The 14,435-nt window shown below is 44.0% G+C and overlaps 1 protein-coding gene across 3 annotated transcripts; it reads left to right on the top strand.

The window, feature by feature from the left end:
- Positions 1–2,216: 2,216 nt before the first annotated feature.
- LOC150006860 (small ribosomal subunit protein eS10) lies at positions 2,217–9,239 on the top strand. Of its 3 annotated transcripts, none has more exons than XM_090282237.1 (6): positions 2,217–2,302; positions 3,071–3,220; positions 3,449–3,620; positions 4,947–5,024; positions 8,113–8,168; positions 9,156–9,239. In XM_090282237.1, exons 2-6 carry the CDS (start codon positions 3,071–3,073, stop codon positions 9,195–9,197), a joined length of 498 nt encoding a protein of 165 aa, XP_090138363.1. In that variant the 5' UTR covers positions 2,217–2,302; the 3' UTR covers positions 9,198–9,239. The 3 variants fall into 3 exon arrangements, with proteins under 3 accessions (XP_090138363.1, XP_090138365.1, XP_090138364.1); XM_090282239.1 differs by lacking the exon at positions 2,217–2,302 and adding an exon at positions 2,315–2,755; XM_090282238.1 differs by lacking the exon at positions 2,217–2,302 and adding an exon at positions 2,762–2,824.
- Positions 9,240–14,435: the final 5,196 nt, after the last annotated feature.

The following is a 14,435-nucleotide window of genomic DNA, read 5'->3' as shown; positions in this document are numbered from 1 at the left end:
CAACCTAAGCTTGACTCCTCCATAGGTTTCAGCTGTAAGTCACCGCCTTATTCTCCATTCTCATCTGTCACCACACCTGGTCATTTTCTCCGTAGCTTCCAGCACATAACAGAGCTATTTGTTGGTTGGTGTCTGATCCATGTGTATTCCTGCCCCCACCCTTGCCCTACCACCTGCCCACTGCCAGGTGCTCAAAGCCTAACAGCTGCATAGAATTCAGGGAACTCAAGGATGCATTGTCACCTGAGAAGTCTTCTGTAGACTCCCAGGGCATTATTATTCATCTGTCCTCCTTCCTTACTTTAATAACCTCTAATCTCCTCCGCTATCCAAGAGGTTACTGTTTATTCCTGAAACATTTGGTCAGTATATTTAATATGTGTGAGATATTGTAGTAACTGCTGAAGAGTACACTGAGAGAGGAGAAAGGCATAGTCCTTCCCTACAAGACAGCTCCAGCCAGGTATGGAGGTAACCCACAGGAATAGCATCCTAGGATGAGCTGGGAAGTGCTGTGTGGTCCCTCCTCATCCTCTTCTCACTGCACACCCTCTGTAGGTGATCTCAGATCTTCACAGGGTCTTAGATAATTCCCTTACCTGATCTCACTCAACTCTCTCCCACAAGACAAATTCTGAGTTCTTTTTTTTTTTTAATCCTCACTCGAGGATTAGGTGAATATTTATACAATCATGAGGTGTGGAGTGACTTTTTAAGCATAGTACCAAAATCTGTAACCATAAAGATTTGGATAGAAATGTAAAACTTCTACAAAACACCATGAAAATCAAGGCAAATGGAAAACTGGGGGAAATTCTTTAAAAATATGTGACTTAAGGTTAATAGCTTTAATACATAAAGAGTGAGTTCAAATAAACAGGGAAAAAAACTCTCAGTAAGGAAACAGGTAATGGAAATGAACAATTTATAGAAGGAACACAAATGCCTAAAAAGAAAAAATGTTTAGTCATAGAAGTAATCAAGAAGAGCAAATTAAAAGAGCAATGAGATTAGTGTGTACTTTGTTAGTCAACAAGTACACTTCCAGGAATTTATCCTAAGTAAATTATGGGCAAGGGTGCAGATGTGTGTGCACATCTGAAGAATTTAATACTGAAGAATTTAACATACAGTATTTCCAATCACAGAGTGAAAAATTATATATTCCAGAAAGTATCCAGTCATATAATGTGAAAAATAGAGATTTATTGAGGAAGATACAAGAAACATTGTACATAGGACAATGATGCCTCAGTCCCCTTCAAAGTAAGCACCTTGGGACCTCACACAGTTCTCCCAGTCGCCATAGGCTGCTCCCTCATATTTTCCTGAATCTCATCAAAGGTCTGAAATCTCTTCCTTTCAAAGGTGGCTTTAGTTTTGGGAAAGCCAGACGTTGCAGGGCACCAAATCTGGGCTGTAGGGGGAACTGAGTCACCTGGGTGATTTGATGTTTTGCCTAAAAACTCTGCACATGAGCAGATGTGTTGTGGTGCTGAAGCTGCCAATCACCGGTTGCCCATAGCTGTGGCCCCCTGAATCATCCAAATAGATTCTGCATTGGACGGTCAAGCTTAATGTAAAATCTGATGCAGATTCATTGCTCTTCTTGCTCAGTTATTTGAATGTGATGACCACACAGTACACATGCTCACTCAACGGCTACCACCCCTCCACTGACTTGCACAGTCAAGTCGTCATTATTCACGCATGTGCATTCCAGTCCACGATCCTTGAGTGACAGGTTACATCCATGTCCCGCAAGCCATTCTTGTTATATTAACAATGGCTGGACTTTTTCTGGAGAGACCTCATATATGTACACACACACACCACACACACTTACTTACACATTTGCTTGAGTGCATATGAGTTTGAAAGAATGTATACTAAAGTGTCAATAATAATTACCTTTGATTGACAGGATTGTTTTTAGTCTTCTGTTATTGTTGTTATTACTTTGTATGTTCTCTCTTTTCCCACTCAAAGCGCATGTATTACTTGCAAAACATTAAGTAAAATTATCGTTGGTAATAAATAAGTAACCCGTTTCCAAACATAAAAGTGACCCTTTACCGACAAAGCAAGTTCCCGGAGACGGTTTCGACTCGCCAGTGTTCATAGTGCGGTCAGAGCTTCAGACTGCCAAAAACAGCCGTTCTCTCAGGCACCTCCGAGGCCACCCCAGGCAGTGCTCGGGTCCTGACGGGGGGCGGGGCACGCCAGTACGGAAGAGACGCCGCGCAATGCTGCGCATGCCTTTTCCTTTCCAGCTCCGGCTCCGGACGCAGCAGTTGCCGCAGTGAGTTCCTCTGGAGTAGGGTTTCTATCAGCCTCCATCCTGCCTCTCTTTCCGCCATAGTCACTGCGCTTCCCCTGGGTTGGGGCGGAGGTCCCTCTCCTGCTGCCCGCAGGCCCATTTCTGAGCAGTGAAATAGGCCAGAAGCGTAGTTTGTGGGGTAGTGGGGCGCTGTTGGCGAAGATGGGTGTCTCGATGGCGGAGGGCCTGGTGGGGAGGATGAAGCCCTTGCTTGGCCGGATCCGTGAGCGAGGTTAGGGGGACTGCCACCCGCTTGCACGCTTTTGCTTGGGGGAAGAAACCCCGTCGCCCCGGTTGCCTCCTCGCTTGGCCCCGGGATTCCAGAAAATGAGGCTGCGAAGACCTTAGTCCTTTGGTTTGGGGTCAGCGGCCTGTCGTGAATAAGACTCCTCTGACATCTCCTTGCGTAGCTGAAAGTACAGCCTTGGTACCCAGGTACTAAGAGTATACAGAGCCGGCGCCCCATTATACCTTTGCGGTTGTAAAGGTGAAAGTTTGGAGCGAGTATGTATCCCCGTTTTAATGCCGTGGCGACTTTTTTCTCACCTGAAGTGCTTTTAGGGCTGGAGGTGGGAGCTCGTAAAGGGTCGGTTTCAGGCTAAGGAGTTTAAATTTTCTCCTTCCTGCATGTTTTCTGTGTATTTTTGTGTTTGACGTTTCAGCTCATTGGACAGTGATTTTGTGTGGTCGGTTTCTGAACCCTGGCCGCACTGCTCAGAAGTGCTCTTGGTGATGGGTTTCTTTCTGCAGATGTTGATGCCCAAGAAGAACCGGATTGCCATTTATGAACTCCTTTTTAAGGAGGGAGTGATGGTGGCCAAGAAGGATGTGCACATGCCGAAACACCCCGAGCTGGCAGACAAGAACGTGCCTAATCTCCACGTGATGAAGGCCATGCAGGTAGCCGGGGGGCTGCTGGAGTGGGGTGCAGATGGAGTGGTTTTCCACTGCCGTTCACGGCAAACTCTAAGGAGAGGTCAGGACAACCAGAGTTGTTTGCTGCCTTGAAGGGCTGTGAGGTAGATACCTCCTGAAAACTCGCATTCTATGCTGTTTAGCTTCCCTTTGCGCTGTGTTTCTAGTTCTAAGCTTCTAGTTCTGTCTTAGCAGTAGTTTTCTGTTTTACAGTCCCTCAAATCACGAGGCTACGTGAAGGAACAGTTTGCCTGGAGACACTTCTACTGGTACCTTACCAACGAGGGCATCCAGTATCTGCGCGATTACCTCCACCTGCCCCCCGAGATCGTGCCTGCCACTTTGCGCCGCAGCCGGCCTGAGACTGGCAGGCCAAGGCCCAAAGGTATGGTGCCCAAATAAATGCCTCCAGCAGCCTATTCTGTAGCTGCTCTTTCTGGGAGCAGGGTTATGTGTGAAGTGGTGGAGTTTTTGTGGGATGGAAGTGGTCTTACACCATTGGTGTCGGCTGTAGAGGGCCTCTGGCGTATAGGACCTTGGGTCAGTCCTGGAACCTTTGTCCCCTAGCATGGGACTTGTAATGGAACTGGAGTCAGGCCCAGACACATGTGGTAGAGCAGTGAGCAACTTTTTCAGGGGGAATCACAGTGTGAAAGGATATGCTTCTTAGTGGGGGGAGACGGGGGGGCGCAGATTGTCTGCTTGCTCACAGTTGCATTTTTTTCAAGGTTGTGATTTCCTTAGGTTTTGAAATTTTTGTCACAAGAACCTTTGTAGGAAGAGCAGTTTGTGGGCTTGGGTGATGAGATGGGATGCAGAGAATCCTATACACAGATGATCATCAGGCTCTCCAGGTTGCCCTGGAGATTGGTTTCGTGGAGCTCAGGAATCTATTTTTTACAAATGCTCTCTAGAGGATTCTCGTGGTTTAATAGGGTTACATATCTAGAGCAAAAGTTCTCCACTGCATCTTGGAATCGCTTGGTGGGGGGATGCCATTGTCTCTCTGTGCCCCACAGACTCTTGATTTAGTAGGCCTATGTGGGACCTTGCGTTTGTTTATTTTAGCCAATCACTTCAGGTTTGATTTTATGTCTTCTACATTAAAAATTCATGGCTTGTATTTTAACCATATGGACTCTAGATAAGGTCCAGGGTAGCTGGGTAGAGAGAATACTAAATTAAACTTACAGTGTTTTTAAGAATGTTTTTAAGAAGGAGATATGGGGCGGGAGGGGAGGAATATGGAGAAGCCCAGAGAGGGAACGAAGGATTCTTGGTGGCCTCTATATACTTATTTCTGGAGGTGGGGCTTTCATCTATGATGCCTCCTTTGCACAGGAAGTTTTCCATTTCAGAGCTGGATCAAGTTAAAATTTGACTATTGAAATGTTTGTAGAAGTAGCCGAATTTCTGAATTTGCCAAGTAATTGGAGAATATGGATTTATATTGAGAAATACAGTAGAAGAAAGCAATTCCTTCGCAGATGTGTGGCATTTTAATTGAGTGAGTTTTCCCAGGCCTTCAAGGAGCCAAAATGTCAATGATGACAGGTTTCTAGCTGGCAGTTCTGGGTACAGGGGTTCCTATTAATCTATTATAATGACTTAAGTTGTCCAGTGAGACTAGGAGAGCAGTTACAGTTTTCTTGGCCTGAAGCGGGGAAGGGTTCCTGTATTGCCCTGTGTTCACTGTGTTTACTTTGTGTAGGTCTGGAGGGTGAGCGACCTGCAAGACTCACACGAGGGGAAGCTGACAGAGACACTTACAGACGGAGCGCTGTGCCCCGTGAGTAATGCTGTGTGGGGCTGTTGGGGTAGAATCTCTGGATTTTCCATCAGCCCTCAAAGATGCCAGAGTGACCGGAAAGATCCTTGGTTTCATTCTTCAGTCTCCTGCTGGAGTCCTCTGTGCTTTCTTGCCTTATGCTGGGATTTTATGAATGGGGATTGGGAGGAACACCCTCGATGAGCTAGGGGCAGACTTTAGATGAAGACCTTAACGTAGAGCAAAACTGCAAACTTTTAAGGAAAGCAACATGGTTTTATTTTGTGGTTATGTTCCTGTAAGTTCCTTGAGGGTAAGCTCCACTCAAATTACTTTGTTTTCTTACTGCAAAAATAGTGTAGAATCTTGTTTTTAAATAGCAGTTGTTTGCATTGCCTTGGAACAACAGGTGTTTGTTCATTGAGCAAATATATATATATATATATGGAGTTCTTGTGGTGTTCTAGGCACTGTCCCAGGAGCTGAGGAAACAGTAGTGTACATATCAGACAAAAGGCCCTTCTCACCCTGGCTGGTGTGGCTCAGTGTATTGAGCTCTGGCCTGCCAGCTAGAGAGGGTTGCTGGTCCGATTCCTAGTCTGGGCACATGCCTGGGTTGTGGGCCAGGTCCCTGGTTGGGGACACATGAGAAGTAACCACATGTTGATGTTTCTCTCCCTCTTTCTCCCTCCCTCCCCCCTTTCTCTAAAAATAAATACTTTTTTTTTTTTAAAGGCCCTTCTTATTAAACTTGCATTTTAGTGGTAAGAGATGAATGAGCAAAAATAAATATGTATTGGGTTGGCCAAAAAGTCCCCAATTAGTTTTTCCCATAAAATAAAAGACATATTTTTCATTTTCACCAATAACTTCATTTGGATATTTTGAGTCTGTCAGCTATCTTCTCCTACTGGCTTCTAGTGGGTAGAGGCCAGGGTTGCTACTAAGCATCTTCCGATGTATAAGGCCCACAGCAAAGAATTATTTGGCCAAAATGTCAGTAGTACCAAGAAACTTCACAAGCCACTTTTGACACATTTGATCAGTCATAGCACCTTCTTCACACACTGCACAAATCTTTTTTGCATTTCAGTTACATTTTTTCCTTTTCTTAGATAATAAAGCATAATACACCAAAAATGTTGCGTATTTTCTTCCATCTTCAATTTTAGAATAGCTACACAAAAATTCACCGTATTTGGTTTTTATAAATGCACACTAATATGACAGCTGTCACGTACATAAAGAACTAAATAAAATTTTTGGCCAACCCAATATGTCCAATGGTGTGGGTGCTACAGGGAAAAATTAATGGGCAGGGGGTATAATTTTCAATAGGGTTTTCAGGGAAAGTTGCAGAAGTGAGATTTAAGCAAGCACCTGGACGAGGTAAAGGGCAGCCAGCTAGTGGCCATCTGGGGAAAGTGTTTCAGGGAAAGGTCCTCTGGGGAATGCACCTGGTTTGTTTAAACAACAGAAGACAGTTGGAGAATCAGATAAGGCTGTAGGTCACACAGCTCTCTGGGCCATGGGAGAACTTGGGGTTTTACTCTTGGGTAGGATGGGGAGACATTGGTGTTTGCAGAGGAGTGATAGGATTCAGTTTGGTTTTAAAGAGTCAACTCTGTTACAGAAACACAAGATGTGATATAAAAGCAAGGTATAAAAAGGAATTTTTACTGTATCACTCTTGCCTCCCTCTTGTTATGGTTCTTGGTTCTTTGTGAAATAGAAATGAGCACTTGACCTGAATACTTAAGGGTAGTAGGAATGAAATCCTCCAGCAAACATGCTCTCCATTTAGAGAAAGTTAGTGGTTGCTCTTATTAAAAGTCACACCACATGGGGAATCAAGGAATGGTTCATCCTCATGTGACAGTTGGGACCAAGCCTTGGGGGTACTCAAGTTTAGGGGCAGTGAACATTTCAGACAAGATATCAGTATGAACAAAGGTACAAAGATGGGGAAGACACCGGCTTACTGGTCAAAGGGGCAGGGGAGTGAACAGCCTGTGGTGTATGTGGTCTGAAATGGGCCAAAGGGAGACCTCTATTTAAATAAGATTTACTGAAATCAAACTAACCTACCGCCCCACCCTTGCTATGTGAACCACAGCATTTCCTAGTAGCCACACTTCAATAATTCACATGAATGTTAATGTTTTTATTGTATGTTTATGTGAAATGTCTAGACTACGCAAATTTATAGACAGAAGGGTAGATTAGTGTGGTTGCCAAGGGCTGGGGGCAGAGAGTGACTACTAATGTATGATGGGATTTCTTTTGGAGGTAATGAATGTTATTTTTTTAACCCATATAAACATTAATGAGATATTTGCATTCTCTTTTTTTTTTAAATTTTGCATTCTCTAAATCTTGTCCTGGCTAATGTGGCTCAGTGGGTTGAGCACGCCAGTCTGTGAACCGAAAGGTCACCAGTATGATTCCCGGTCAGTTCGCACACCTGGCTTGTGGGCCAGGTCCCAGTTGGGAGTGTGCGAGAGGCAACCAGTCCATGTTTCTCTCACACAAAATTTCTCTCCCTCTCATTCTCCATCCCTTCCCCTCTCTGAAACATAAGCAAATAAATGAAATCTTTAAAATAAGTTTAAAAAATAAATTTTGCATTCTCTTAAGTTTTGAAATCCAGTACGTTATTGTACACATATTGGACTAGTGGCTCCTGGACAGGACAGGGCAGTACAGCACATAATAATAAAGTTGCTTTTTCTCTGTGTCCTTTACCCTCTAGTTCTTCCTTCATTGAGCTCCCTTTGTAAGCTAGGTGCTGATCTGAAGCTTGTAGGTGATTCAGTAATGGGAAATAAGGATTCCTCTGGGACCATGTAGGAAGGGTACATCATCCACACTTTGCAGTCAGGACAGCCTTCCTGGAGGAGGCAACAGTTTGGGCTGTGAGTTTTCAAGGATGACTTAGGGAAGGCTACCCTGGAGAGGGAGGGGGAAAAGGTGGCTCAGAAAATGTAATTTACTTGTACCTCATGGGGTCTGTTTGCTGAAATGGCTTTCTCCACAGGATTGGGTTGGGTTACTAGTCTGCAGTAGATCAGACCTAGTGATGAATCTAAATTGGTGTTTCTCTTTCCAGCTGGTGCTGACAAGAAAGCTGAGGCCGGGGCTGGGTCAGCAACTGAATTCCAGTTTGTGAGTATTCGTTTCCATTTGCTGTCCATGAGTGGCCACTGCTCTGGCCTCAGCCCTGTGGGGTTCTGCAAGTTGTAGGGATATAGTACAGTGTAGTGGGTCCCATCCTTCCTTCTCCCTCTCCCCCAAAACCATAAATTCCCATTAAAATTTTTACACTAAGACAGTGTGGAAACCTTTGTCAATATATAAATTACTGAGATGAGTCTCACAAATCAATACTATTATATCTGTACTATTATACCTATTTCTTTAATAATGAACCAAAACTTAAGGTTGAGAATCATTGGAGGTTGAGTGGGCTCTAGAACAAAGATGGACTGGAATCAAATCCTCTATCTTTCTTCAGGTGGTGTGATTTGTGCCCCAGTTTCTTCAGCTATAAAATAGAGGTGATGATCGTAGCTATCTCAAGAAAGTTGTGAGATTAGTTAATCTAGTTCAAGTACTTGTGTGGGTACTGGGCTATCACTGCTGGGAGAGCGGCTGTCCTCTGGCAGGTCTTCACAGCACAGTGAAAAGAGATGTGTGTGTGTGGCAGACACAAGACCTTATCTTGTGCTGGTGTTTACGTATGTGTATATGAGCACAAATCTTGAGTGGGTATCAATATTCCCATTTTACAAATGAGGAAACAGGCCTGAAAGGTGAATGTGGCCCTATAGCCAGTAAGGCGAGGCTAGGATTTATGACCTGCACTCTGTGTTGGGGGTCTCACCAGCAATAAGAATGGCTGCTGTGGCTCTGGATTGAGCGTCGGCCTGCGAGCCAAGTGTCGCTGGTTCGATTCCCAGTCAGGGCACATGACTGGGTTTCACGTCAGGACCCCACTTGGGGGCACGACTGAGAGGCAACCACACAGTGATTTTTTCTCCCTCTCTTTCTCCTTTTCCCTCTCTCTAAAAATAAATAAACAAATAAATAAAAAGAATGCCTACTGTGCCCTGAGTTACTGTTAATGCTGATATCATGTGCTTTCTCTTGCAGAGAGGCGGATTTGGTCGAGGACGTGGTCAACCACCTCAGTAAAGTTGGAGGGATTATTTTGTGTTGAATAAACTTGTGATCAGGAAATAATGTTGTGTGCCCCTATTTTGTTTGCTTAACATTATGGAGCTTGAATGGGAATAGCCTTAAGGGTCAGAATGTAAATGGGACAGGACTGGATTGGTTTAGGAAGTTGCCTATCCAGGGTGACATCACTTGTTTCTGTAGAGCTGTGGCTTTGCCTTGGGCTCTCTTCATTCCTGCAGACGCCTCTACAGAGTCTTGTCCACTGTGGTTACCATTTCTGGGAAGAGGTTGGAAAGCTGAACATCTTACCAGACAGCCATGCCAACTCAGCTCTGTGTGGTGGGAGGTTGCTATTTTGTTGGTCTTGGAACAGATTTTGTGCCTGTTTCAGAATATTGAAATATGAGTGAATCGACAAAGAAGAGCAGGGTGTTGAAAGATATCCCTTGGGGCTAAGTCCAATTTTGGTAAAGGTATGAAAGGAAGATTTGATGAGGCCATTTCTATGATCCTGCATTACAAACAGCATATACCTGGCAGTGTCAGGAAAGGTGGACATAAACTGCAGGCAGGTTTGCTGAGTGAGATACCTTCTTTGGCTTTGCTTGTAGATCAAACCACAACTAGAAAGTTGCAATATAATATGCTTCCTAACTGGGGGTTGGAGCTTTTGAGAGCAGCTCTGAGCCAGCCAGCAAAACTGGTAGCTAATAGAAGTGGATCTTAAGTGGTACTAGGACTTAGGGATTCTGTTTGTGGGGTGCTGTAAGCCAAGAATTACATGAAACTGGATAATAGGTAAGTGAGGGGTCTGAAATCCTTACTACACAGGTGGTTTTGTCAGCCACTCCAGATTTGACAGGCAGTTGTAGTTTAGACCACAAGGTGGCAGCCAACCGCAACTCCAATTGTGCACTTGGTCCTGGGAGGTGTGCTTTGGAATCTGAACAACCAATAAGTAGCTTGCTTTGGCAGAAAGGTTGTGTTTGGGGAAGCTGTTTCAGTGCTTCCTTGCCAAAGATTGCTTTTTATCCAATTTTACTGCTGGCTCAAGTGATGTCAAGTGGTTTGCCCATGTTCACACGCTTCGTGATTGTTTAACCTGGATTCCACTGTGAAACTTTAGTCGCTCCTGGCCTTTTTGTTTCACATCAAGGCCAGGGAGCAAGGGGATGGGTTTTCTATAGCCTTGGTGATTTACTAGCACTAAAACATCCCTTTTTCAATTAGGGCTTTTTGCCAACCCCTCGCCTTGTGTTTTGAGTTAATTCCAGAATGTGTTCTTAAAGGTCACCCATGGATACTGGGAAAACTTGAAGAATCTACAATACAAGGTAAAGGTAGATCCTGTGGATAAAAATATGCAGTTGGTGGTGGCTCTTGCTGCCTGCCAGCCTCTGCTCGCACCTTGGTAGATTGACTCCTGCCAATCAATAATTAGTTGTTCAGAGATCAGTGCCAGTAAGTGCCCTGGGAAAGAAGCTTTGAAATTGGCCTTCAAGAACCGCACAGTCTAAGAAAACAAAACCAAAGCTATACCTTAAGTTCATGCCAAATACTTGGTTAAGTACTGCAATGTCCAGGCTGCATTCGAAGGAAGGAAGGGCACATGAGCGAAGGCTGAGATGACGGGGAGTGGAGGGCGTTGGGGAGAAGTGAAACCAGTCAGGGCATCTTTAAAGTTTCATTGGAAAATGTCAGATGGTGTCTGGTTGTGAAAGTGATGGCAGAAATGAAGGGGGGGTTTGTTTTTAGTAAAATGAAAAATATTTGCTATTAAAATTAACTGAGGAAATCATTTGGGGTGAATGGGTTATGAGGGACACAGAGGCTCACCCGGTCACCTGCACGGGCACATCATTGAACAAAAGCTTTGGGGGAGCTTTAGCACATCTCCCAGTGTTGATCTCCAGTCCCATAGCTTATCAGCTCACCCCCACCCCCAATACTACCAATAAAAAAGGCATCAGGATTTTTTTAACAGCTGGAGATACAGTTTTCTAATTTAACAGACTTGCCAGTATGGACAGAAATCATCTTTCCCTGAAAAATATAGTCAGTCGTCCCCTTATAGGTAGTGCCAGTAGCGGTTTTAAGTTTGTGACTCTTGTTTTTAATTTATTGATCTGAGAGAGGGAGAGAAAAACATCTATTTGTTGTTCCACTTATTTATGCATTCATTGGATGATTTGTATGCGCCCTGACCGGAATCGAACCTGGATGATGTTCTAACTAACAAAGCTACCCAGCCAGGGCAGCCCTTCTGTTTTGAATAATTTAGTAGACCTTCAAAAAGCACCTACCAGCCTTGGCTGGTGTGGCTCAGTTAGAGTAGTCCTGTAAACCAAATGGTGGCAGGTTCGATTCCTGGTCAGGGCACATGCCTGTGTTGCAGGTTTGGTCCCCAGTAGGCACCGGGAGGCAACTGATTGATATTTCATATCACTGTTTTCTTTTCTCCCTCGCTTCCCCGCTCTCTAAGGTTGACAAGCATGTCCTTGGGTGAGGGTTTAAATAAGTAAATAACAGTTACTATATGCCTATGTTAGAAGCTGGGAGACAAAGATGGTTTTGGAAAGGATACATCTAGCCCTGAAGACATGAGGTCCCATTAACACACTCCCTACACGAGTGCCTGGCATGGGCCTTCAGCAGGGCACTGTGGGCCCATTGGGCTAGGAATTCCCCATTTCTACCCTTGGCTCCAGAAGCCAGGCCTGTTAACCAGAGCCCACACTGTTCTCTAAGGTTTGGGAATACAGCCAGTAGTGGCCCCACAGCAATGCAGGGGCGAGAGCTACTACCACTGGCTTTAAAGCTGAATGAACCGTTAGAATGGTTTTATCAGTCTTCACTCCTTAGACCTGGGAAAATGAGATGGGAGAAAGGAGCCTTGTTGATAGCACTAATTAGGACAATTGTTTCAAAACCCACAGGTTAGGGAGGCCCTGGTTTATACACTTCATTCTGAGATAAGGTTTGACTGTTTCCAGTGAACATAAAGCACTCGACTCAGTGGCAGGATCAGAGATGAGGTGAGAGATGGCCTTTTTGGTTAGGTTTTCAGAACCAAGACGATCTTAGGATGCTGTAGAGGGAAGTTGGTGGTCTATGGGTAAGAAAGTGACTGGGCTGGGGTGGGGGCAGAAGTGTAACAGATCCTTCTGCTCAATCCTCCCTCCTTGACTTTGCCTCAGACTGCTATTAGCTTCCCCAGAACCAAAGCAGTCCCGAAGAGGTGGCGTTGCCTTGCTTCCAGCCACTCTCCATAGCACAGCCAAGGTTATTTTTTGGAAACACAAATGTGAACAAGGCATTCCCCAGCTTAAAGTCCTTCAAGAGCTCTCTATTGCCTTCTAGAGTCTTCTAGGATCTAGACAAATTCAAAACTCCTTTCATGGCTTAACAGGTTCCTGACAACTTCCCATCTGCCTATCAAAACAAGGCTTGGAATCCTGACTCCAGCTAACCTGGCTCATGCTCTTTCTCAGCTTCACACTTTTATACATGCAGCATTCCTTTTACAGGGCAACTCCCCCACCTCCCACCCACCTACATGGGGCCTCTTACCATTCTTTATTACTCATATTAATATCACCTGTAAGAAGACTTTGCTGATAGAACTACCCCTACTTCAAAGTCAGGTTAGATGCCCCCCTGTTTAGTGCTGAGCTTTAGTGGGCTGTATTGGAACTAATGGACACCATTCCATTTCGTCTCTGACACTGAGCCTCGCTCTGGGGGCCTACTCAGTGCCTAACGTGCAGGAACTCCTTTGTAATTGTTAGCTGCATAAATGCTGTTCCATAAGGAGTTGTCTCTGAGGTGCTATCCCCTTCTATGGAAAGAACACTTGTGAAAAAAAATATTTACAGGCCTAAATTTGGAATGCAAAAGTAACTGAGATACATACTTGCTATTCTGCTATAATTAGGGAAGGCAGACCTAGAAACATATGCTAACTGGCAGGTGGCCTAGTGGCTATACCTGAAGTTTTCTTGATAACTTCTGGGAAAGAGGGGAGCAAATGTTATCCAGGAAAGGCCTCCCTGAGTGAGTCACTGAGACCGTCTGAGCTTAATCTTAACAGTTTGGACTAAACAGCATGAAGCAATAATGGTGGCTGGCCCAAGAGTTTGTATTATTTTTATTCTTTTATTTATTTTTCAGCTTTATTGAAGTATAATTGACAAAATAAAATGCATATATTTATAGTTTAAAATTTGATGAATTTTAACATATATTTATACCCATGAAATCAAGATAATGAACATATCCATCACTCCAAAAGTTTCCTTTTTAGTTTGTAATCCCTCATCCATGCCCACCCCCATCAACAGGCAAAACCAGTGATCTGCTTTCTATATAGATTAGTTTGCATTTTCTATAGTTTTATAAAAATTGATTTATACAGTATGGACTCTTTGTAGTCTGGCTTCTTTCACTTTTATCAATATTGTTGCATGTATCAATAGTTCCATTTTATTGCTGAGTAGTATTCCATTGTATGGATATACCACAATTTTTTAATCCATTCATGTATTGGTGGGCATTTGGGGTTGTTTCCAATTTTGGGCTGTTGTGACTAATACTATAAACATTCCTTTATAAGTTTTCATGTGGGCATGTATTTTCATTTCTCTTGGACTGTTTTCTAAAGTGGCTGTACCATTTTGCATTCCCACCAGCAGTGTATGAGTCTCATTTTCTTCTCATCTTCCCCAATGGTCCCTTTAGTCTTTTTATGTTAGCCACTCTAATAGGTGTGAAGAGTTTGGATTTTTTATCCTTGGATGATATTGAGCCAGTTAACAAAGGTGAAGATTGGCATCATCAGGAGTGCTAGCTGCGTAAGAATACTTGAACCCCCACTGCAGGAACAGTAACCTGAATTTGGGTCTGCACAGTGACCACACTGGGCAGTGAGTGGTCAGGAGTAAACCACTCGGTCAATAGTGTCCACAATACATATTCAGCCTGCTAATGGGAAAGGGAGGGGGGAAATCCATCACTTGATTGCTCAGTTTTAGAAAGGAAAAAGAGGACAGAATGAGGGCATTTAGGGGGAGAAATGAAAGGAATTGTTTAAAAAGTTACAGCCCATAGAAATCCTGGAGCCTGTTTTTATTTAAAAGTGCTTTATTGGAAGCCCCTGATAAATGCATGGCTCTCATCCAAAAGAACAGGCACTTGAAAAATAAGCACTGCATGTTTTACTGACATATCAAAGAGGCCATTGTGAGGAAAAGGACA

The sequence above is a fragment of the Furipterus horrens genome, unplaced genomic scaffold (assembly GCF_987537825.1).
Source record: "Furipterus horrens unplaced genomic scaffold, mFurHor1.1.pri manual_scaffold_6, whole genome shotgun sequence".
NCBI classification, from domain to species: Eukaryota; Metazoa; Chordata; class Mammalia; order Chiroptera; family Furipteridae; genus Furipterus; species Furipterus horrens.
The sequence above is the reverse complement of the archived record's forward strand: the minus strand, read 5'-3'. Positions and strand labels throughout refer to the sequence as shown.